At 44.3% G+C, this 9,132-nt stretch overlaps 1 protein-coding gene across 1 annotated transcript; it reads right to left on the reverse strand.

Moving 5' to 3' along the window:
* Nucleotides 1-8,019: 8,019 nt before the first annotated feature.
* On the reverse strand, nt 8,020-9,132 carry Tacstd2 (tumor associated calcium signal transducer 2). The gene has a single exon (XM_027944891.2). It carries the CDS (start codon nt 9,130-9,132, stop codon nt 8,170-8,172), a length of 963 nt encoding a protein of 320 aa, XP_027800692.2. The 3' UTR covers nt 8,020-8,169.

Consider the following 9,132-nt stretch of genomic DNA (forward strand, 5'->3'; position numbering starts at 1 on the left):
TCCTGAGCTGCTGGGAATGCTCTGCATCTTAAAAAACACAGGAGGCCCAACTTGTGACTGCTCCAGAGTGACCACCACAATTGTAAGCGGCCTCTGCACTCCAGAGATAGCCAGCCCAGGTCAAACTGGGATAAGCTTACCTCAGTCCCACTGAGCTCTCTGAGCTAGAGTGAGTGGACTTCACTAAATTCATTTTATGATTCAAAAGTGGGATTCAGGAAAATGAACTGCTGTATTCAAAGTCACACATTTAGAATGCAACAATCAGGACTTGAAGTCTCATCTGCTGGATTAATGAATGCTGTTATGATTTAGATATGAGGTTCCCCCAGAAGCTCATGTGTGAGACAGTGCAAAGAAGTTGAGAGGTGAAATGATTGGATTTTTAGAACCTTAACCTAATCAGTAAGTTGATCCAGTTGAATGGATTGACTGGATGGTAACCATAGACAAGTAGGATGTGACTGGAAGAGATATATCATTAAGGGTGTGCATTTGGGAAATATATTTTGTCCTTGTTAAGAGGATCTCTCTCTCTCTCTCTCTCTCTCTCTCTCTCTCTCTCTCTCTCTCTCTCTCTTTCTCTCTCTCTCTCTCTCTCTCTCTCTCTCTCTCTCTCTCTCTCTCTCTCTCCTTTACTTTCTGGTGCCATGTCTTGAGCTGCTTTCCTCCTCTGATGTTCTGCCTCACCTCCGGCACAGAGCAATGGAGCAGGTCATCTATGGACTGAGACCTCTGAAACCCTGAGCTTCCACATAAAATTTTCCTTCTCTCATTGTTCTTGTCAGGCATTTGGTCACAGAGATGAAAAAACTGACTAAAACAAGTACCTCTTCCCACCTTCTGAAGCACATTATTCAGTATCATATGATAATGTACATTTACATCAAAACACTAGAGTAGCTGAGTGCAGTGGCACACATCTGTAATCCTAGTGACTTGAGAGGCTGAGGTAGGAGGATGGCAAGTTTGAGGCCAGCTTCAGCAACTTAGTGAGGCCCTGAGTAACTTTGTGAGAACCTGTCTTGAAATAAAATATAAAAAGGGCTGGAGATGTGGCTCAGTGGCTGTCCCCCCAATCCCGGGTTCAATCCCCAGTACCCTCCAGACACCCCCCCAACCAAAAAAAATAACTAAAAAAGCAAACAAACAATAAAAAAAAAACCTCATAGGGTGGCCAGGACATTTCATACAACAGTGTCAGACAGCAAGGGAGTTCAGAGTGTGACTGAGACATCCAGTGTAGAGGCTACGAGGTCATATGTCTTCTCATGGGTTCCGCTGATCTAGTCATGGTCCCTTTCCTCCCAAGGAGACGAGACGCCTTGGGAAGTTGAAATGCCTGTTTTCTGCTGGCTAATGTGTTGACTCTTACTCTGGATCATTTCCTTCCCCTTACCCAGCTCAGTTGGACCTCCTTGTGCAGCATAGAACTGAGCTTTTACATTGAAATAGGAGAAGGGCTTGCTGTGGTACCAGGGGCACAGGTCTCCTGTCTTCAGGGTAATTCCCTAACAGTGAACAGTGCTAGACCTGTAATCTACCCACCCTGCCCTTCCAATAATCCTTTTCTTGGGCTTACCATGAGAGGCAATCATGAAACCCCTGGTGATATTACCAGCATCTGAGAATGTTTCCAGAAGGGAAATGACAGCCGCTGCAGCCTAGAGCACCACAGGATGAAGAACCCTGTCCCACAGCAAGCAAGTGATGGTGCAGTAGTGAGATTTATTCTCAGAGACTTAGATGCACTCCCTCAAAGGACCACTTGGGAACTTAACAGATGTCTTTTACAATCAAGCATGTCCTAGTGGACACCTTCCAGTTGTCATTTCCCTTCTGGAAACATTCTCAGATGCTGGTAAATATCACCTGAGGTTTCATGATTGCCTCTCATAGTAAGCTCAAGAAAAGGATTATTGAAAGGGCAGGGTGGATAAATTACAGGGCTAGCACTCTTCGCTGTTAGGGAATTACCCTGAAGACAGGAGATCTGTGCCCCTGGTACCACGGCAAGCTCTTCTCCTAGTTCAGTGTAAAATCTCAGTTCTATGCTCCACAAGGAGGTCCAACTGAGCTGGGTAAGGTAAAGGGAAGTGATCCAGAGTAAGAGTCAACACATTAGCCAGCAGAAAACAGGCATTTCAACTTCCCGAGGCATCTCGTCTCCTTGGGAGGAAAGGGACCGTGACTAGATCAGCGGAACCCATGAGAAGACGTATGACCTTGTGGCCCCTACACTGGATGTCTCAGTCACACTCTGAACTCCCTTGCTATCTGACACTGTTGTGTGAAATGTCCTGGCCACCAAGACATGCTTGATTGTAAAAGACATCTGTTAAATCCCTGAATGGTCCTTTGAGGGAGTCCATCTAAGTCTCTGAGAATAAATCTCGCTACTGCACCATCACTGCTTGCTGTGAGACAGGGTTCTTCATCCTGTGGTGCTCTAGGCTGCAGTGGTAAGAGCACAGTCTCTGGAAGAAGGCAAACCCACATTTGAACTTTACCTTGCTTCTTACCAGCTATGTGACCTCTTGTTTAAGACCCTGGTTTCCTCCTTGGTAAAACAGTAATGACAGAACATACTTCATATTCACGGGTTGCTGTGATATACATTGTGAGGTTAGAGCTTGAGTGAAAATATTGGCACAGTCTATGTGTTCAATAATTGGCAACCCACCAGTTCAATTCAACACATTTCCTGGGTGCTCATTATATGTTATGCTTCCCATTGTGGGATATAGAAATAATTCTGCCAGGAATTCATTCTCCTCCTTGGAAAATACTTTGTTTAAAAGGGAAATCAAGACGAGGATTGTAGAGATAGAGCTCTCTCTTTTAAACCATGTTCATCTGAATGGCTCTAGCAATACACCATAGACTGAGTGGCCTATAAATAAACTTATTTATCATAGTCCTGGAGGCTGGGGAGTCTAGGATCAAGGGGCCAGCAGATTCAGTGTCTGGTGAGGGTCTGCTTCCTGGCTCAGAGACAGCATATTTTTGCTGCATCCTCATGTGATGGAAGGGACATTGGACTCTCTGGGTTGTCTTCCATAAGGGCTATTCTCTGTCTCCTAGTTTTCTCCTTTGTTATAGGAATAATACAGACACTTATGCCAATTAGGGTAAAAGAATAAGCTAAAATAAAAACAAAAGACTGTTAGGGAGATCTGATAACATGAGAGTATCCCTTATCCAAAATGCTTAGGATCAGAATTATTTCCAATTTTGGATTTTTCTCAGATTTGGGAATATTTACATATACATATTGGGATATCTTGGGGGATGGGACACAATTCTAAACTTACAAAATTCATTTATGTTTCATATACACCTTGTACATATAGCCTGAAGATGACTTTGTACATTTTTAGTGAACCTGTGTTTTGACTATGACTCCTCACAGGAGCTGAGGTATGGAATTTTCCACTTGTGGTACCAGGTCAGTGTTCAAAAAGTTCCAGATTTTAGAGCATTTAGGATTTCAGATGTTCAGATTAGGGATACTCAACCTGTAGTTTAACAAGTGAGGCATTTATTTATCTCTCACATCCTAGTTGAAGATCAGTGTGCCACCTGGATAGGCATAGCTGAGCTTTTTTTCCATATTTGTATTGGCACATTGTAGCCGTGCATAATGGTGGGATTTGTTGTTACATACTCGTATGCGCAAAACATATAACAGTATAATTTAGCCAATATCATTCCCCAGTATTTCCCTTTTCCCTTTCCTCCTCCCTCTGCCTGATCCCTTTTATTTAACTGATGTTTCTTGATTTTCATGAGTCCCACCCCCCAACTTTTTTTTCCTTTCTCCTCTTTAGCTTCATCAGATGATAGAAAATGTTCAACCCTTAACCTGAGTTTGGCTTATTCTGCTTTACATATTGTTCTTGAGTTCCATCCACTTTCCTGCAAATGACAATAACATTCTTCTTTATGGCTGAATAAAACTCCATTGTGTATATCTACCACATTTTCTTTATCCATTCATTCATTGACAAACACCTACACAGGTTCCATAGTTTGGCTATTGTGAATTGTGCTGCTATAAACATAAGTAGGCGTGTTTCATAATAGTATGCTGACTTTTCTTTTGGAAAAAGAAATATGAAGGTGTGGTATAGCTGGGTCATATGGTAGTTCCATGCCTAGTCTTTTGAGGAACCTCCATACTGATTTCTATAGTGGTTGTACTAATTTACTATCCCACCAACAGTGTTAAAAGTGTTTCATTTTCTCCACATCCTCTCCAGCATTTATTAGTGTTAGCTACCTTTCTGATTGGTATGAAATGAAATCTCAGTGTAGTTTCAATTGCATTTCCCTAATTGTTGAACATTTTTTCACATATTTGTCATTTGTATTTCTTCTTTTAAAAAGTGTCTGTTTAGTTCATTTGCCCATTTGTTAACTGGATTTTTTTTTGTGTGTGGTTTTGGTATTAAGTGTTTTATATATTCTGGATATTAATCCTCTGTAAGAAGAGTAATCAGCAAAGATCTTCTCCCATTTTGTAGATTCTCTCTTCACATTTTTAATTGTTTCCTTTGCTGTGAACAAGCTTTTGTTAACTTGATATCATCCCATTTATAAACCCTTAACATTATTTCCTGAGCTGTAGGGGTCCTATTGATAACATCATTGCCTGTGCCTTCATGTTGGAGTGTTGGGCATAGCTGTTTTATACAAACCAGGTGAGTGATTGCTCTGCTTCTATAAACATATGGCTTCCAAGGTTGAAGTCTAAGAATGGAGATGTCCTCTTAAGAAAGTGGGGTGGAAGTTCTGCTCACATTCCACTGAAATAACTTAACCATTACTGATAATTTATTCCCCATGATCTTAGGGTAACTTTTGTTGTTGTTGTTCACACAAGAGTGATCACTCACTGAGTGCATATTCCATCTTTTCACATGTCTAATCTCAAAAATCTAGCACGTTAGTTAAAACTAGACCTATTTTACAAATAGAAAAACAGCTGCAGGTAACTTCAAGCTCATCCATTTTACATTAAATCAAAAGATCTCTCCTCTTTAAGTGATATTCAAAAGCTAAAGATTAACCACAGCCTAAGAACAGAAATAATCAAGGAAACATAAATAAGCAGGAGAGTAACCAGGGAGGCAAGTGGGACAAATGTTAGACGGGCAGAGTGAAGTTTGGGGGCTCTAGTAGCTCTGCCACCCTCTGCTGGGTTGGGCAAGCCATTTCCTCATCTGCTGAATGAGGCTATTGAATTAAATATGTAAGTGGAGGAAAGGGGAATGGGTAATTTTTTAAAAATTGTTCTAATTAAGGAAATAGCCAGAATAGAGAGATCTTTGGTGACCTACACAAGGAAATCAGTAGTGCCTCCTCCAGTCTCAGAAGACAAGCCACAACCTGCTAGGTGAGTCACACCTGCTTCTTACATTCCTTCCTGGGGCAACTGCAGGTCTGAGTCCAAACAGTAAAAGGTGAATTAGGAAGGGAGGGAGTTTTCTGGGGGTCGAGAAGTTACCCTGAAGGTAACTGGCTCAGGAGTCCTGAACCCAGCAGAGGTAAGCTGAGTTTCACAGAAGCATGAGGGGCTTGGAGGAAAGGACCAGGAAAAGCATTTTACCTGCTGGGTGCATAGGACAGCAACCTGGGGTGGGAAGCCAGAGGCAAGGTTTCAAACCCAGGCTTTGGCATGTGGAGGATGTGTATTCATGAGAGTACTCGACTTCTGTAGAACTCGGTTTTCTGATGTGTGCCATGCATATCATTTAGAAAAGAGAATTTTTTTTAAGTACACTGAGCTCTTGCCAAGTGCCCAAGTTGTTCTAAGTACTTATACCAGTCCCACCTCATTTCATCTTCACAATAATAAGATATTTGTAGTTTCATTTAACAAATGAGAAAACGGGAGTTAAGTGACTTCCCAGCTTAACGGAGCAGGCTTTGAAATATTTGTCAATATTTCAGTTATTTCCAGTAAGTCAATGTCTCGAAGATTATACATGTGAAAAGTACTTTTTTTGTACAGTGAGTGCTATAAAGTGCAGGGAGTCATCGTCTGGAATGAATGCAGAAACTTATAGATATTATACAGAAGTGACATTCCAAAGAAGGAATGGCTTTTGTGGGGAGCTCCCTTGTTTAACTGTCCACTCAATCTGTTTATTTTTTAGGCAGTCAAGTGATAGTTTTTTTGAAGAGACTCTTGAAACAATGAAGCTTTCTAGTTCCAGCTGTGCCACAGAAACATTAAACTAGAGAAGGCACTTGCTCTTAAAAAAAGAAAAGAAATGAAGGGTTAGGTCAGAGGCCATTACCAAGGTCCTTTATGCTAAGACATGTGAGTGACTCACAGAAGTGGGAAGCATCCAGGGAGCCTGAGAATGGAGTCTCACTCTCATTGCTACCATTCTTACTTTGGGCACTGTCCTACGATGGGGAGTCAGCCCACATCCTTCCCCTGCCCCTCTGTGAAGTCACATCTTGTATGAGCCTAAGAAGATTTTTGAGGCTTGAAGAGCAGTTCCTCCCCAGCTGGGGTGGCAGCAGACTCTGAGATCTGTGGTGATCCTGAAGTATTAACTTCTCCAGCACCTGAAACCCCCAGCGCGAGCTGCAAAGACCTTGGCTGAGAGCAGTCTCCCCCATTCTCACCCATGTTACAGTCTCCAGGGGTTAGCATAGACTGTGGAGGGGAAAGGGGCATGAGATGGATTCCTGGGCGAGAAACTGAAGTCCTGGATGTAGTGTATTAGTTACAGAATATTTGATATGCCAACCACTCCCTCCTTTACAGTTGCCCAGTGTACCCTCAGCTTCCTGGTTATTACTGTCATTGTTTACACTTAGGCTGCCCCTCAGCACCATGCTTGGCTTCACATAAATAAATGCAAATGAGTGAGGAGGAGGAGAATGCATGAAAGAGCCAGAGCCTGGTTTTTACAGCTACTAAGGAAAAAAAAAATCTTTACAGAACATTAATAGTAAAATCCTAGAGAAAACAGCCATGTGCACAGCCAGCTCATAGGGCTGACCACAGACACTGGCTTTAATTTCATGGGAAAGTTTCTTAACCTCTCGGAGAATTTCAACATGTTGAGCTTAATAAATTTTCCCAAGGACTAAATGAGAACAGTACCTCCTATTTCAGAGTAGGGCTGTGAAACAAATTAGACCTTTCCCTCTCTACTGGTGCCAACACTTGCTTAGAGGTAGTCAAAGAAGGCTGGCTCCTCTCTTAGCCAGCGTGGCCAGTTTTTGCCTCCCGCCTCAAACTCACCAGCATTTAAATTGGCCAGTTAGGGCCGCTAAGAAAATACCACAGTGGCAATATGAAATGACCGCTCTGCAAAAAAGAAGTGTTAGGATTTGAAATAAAAATACCCCAGTCATGGGAAATCAGAGAGAAGAGGCCAAAGTAGTATAAATCCGGAGGGAGTATTCACAAACTCCATCTTTTCATCTGTGCCTTTCCCATATTTTATTAAATGCATGTTTTTAAAAAAAATCACAGCAGTATTATCAAAGACGACATATATACAAACATTTTACAAAAGAAAACATTACTGATATCAGCTGTAATAAGGGAGAGCTGAGAATCGAAGCTGTTTCTGGGGCAGTCTCTGCCCTCAAACTAAGACATCTAAAATGTGTTCAGGCAGGCAGTAGAAATAGGCTTCTTTCCTAGTGACAAGCTGTGTGGTCGGTAATACAAACAATGGTAAATGAGGATACTACACAGGCCCAATTAATAAGGAGGGCCATGATAACTGGGGAGCTCATCAAATAACAAACTCAAGATAGTAAAAGAGCTGTTTGCCTTCTAAACTCATTTACAGCTTCCAGATAGATCTGATCACTTGCAAAGAGGCTGGGTTGTAAGACACTTGCTTCTTACACGTGGCTCAGTGCCATCCTTCCCTTAATTCCCAGAGTTAGTTTTCCTTGGACCAAAGGGAAGAAGTTTTAGAATTGCTTCCTTCAAGACATAAGTCAGGAAGAGCTGTCCCCTGATACCAGGAAATATCAAATTTATCAAACTCGGTGTGTGTGTGGAGGAGGGAGGGGGGCAGTAAGGATTTGGGAAGAGAAATGTCTCCTTTGGGCCAAGAATCAAGAATTGTGACTCAGTTTGGTCTGAGATAATCTGATACCCACCCCTCTCCCTTTCCCTCAGTGTACCTACAAGCTGGGTTCATTTCTCAACTCCCCCAGTTCTTTGATCTCCACCTTCTTATACTTCCCGGACTTTCTCCGGTTGGTGATCACCAGGACAACCAGGCCAGCGACCAAGGCTACTACAACCACGACGATGACGGCGATGAGGCCGGCGGTGAGGCGCTTCATGGAGAATTGGGGAGGCTTCTCGTCCAGGTAATAGATCAGCGTCCGCTCCACGTGCAGGGGCTCACCGCGCACCTGCATGTCCAGGCCTCCTGGGCCCGTGAACAGCGACTCGCCCTTGATATCTCTCTCAAAGTAGTAGGCGGCGTCAGCGATGTCCACGTCGCCGGGGACTTTCTGCGAGGCGTTCTGCCGCAGCTCGATCTGAATGGTGGGTTCTTCATAGTGCACAGCCGTCAGGAACCTGGGGTGCAGCTGATAGCGCTCGCGGAAGAGCCGCCGCAGCTCGGTGTCCAGGTCGGAGTGGTTGAAGGCGCGGTCGGTCGCGCGGTGGCGCAAGTCAATGAGGATGTGGTGGGTACGCACCACCTCATCGCAGCGCAGGCTCTGGTCGCCCTTGTCCGTACGGCGCACACCCACCGAGTTCACGCACCAGCACACCGACGTCTGGTTGCACTGGCGCGCCTTGAAGCGGCCCTCGTGGTCACATTCGGGGTCGTAGAGGCCATCATTGTCCACGATCGCGTGCTCGTTCGGCCGCACCAGTCGACGACCGCTCTTAGGGACACTCATGCGGGCCTTGAGCAGCAGGCACTTGGAGGTCAGCTTGGAGCAGTCGACCACCACGCCCGAGCCGAGCGCGCGGCATTGGCAGCGGCCCCCAGGGCCATCCTGGGAGCACACAGTCATCTTGTTGGTGGGGCATGTGCAGTTGTACTGCGCGACAGTGTAGCCAGACACCGCCGCCAGCACCAGCAGTGCCAGCAGCGGAGGCGGCGCGAGGCCGGGGCCCCTGGCCAT

The sequence above is a fragment of the Marmota flaviventris genome, chromosome 10 (genome assembly GCF_047511675.1).
Source record: "Marmota flaviventris isolate mMarFla1 chromosome 10, mMarFla1.hap1, whole genome shotgun sequence".
Taxonomy (NCBI): Eukaryota; Metazoa; Chordata; class Mammalia; order Rodentia; family Sciuridae; genus Marmota; species Marmota flaviventris.

What these genes read in the sequence shown, in the direction of transcription:
- Tacstd2 (XM_027944891.2), bottom strand. Translation starts at nt 9,132, where the DNA reads ATGGCCAGGGGCCCCGGCCTCGCGCCGCCTCCGCTGCTGGCACTGCTG.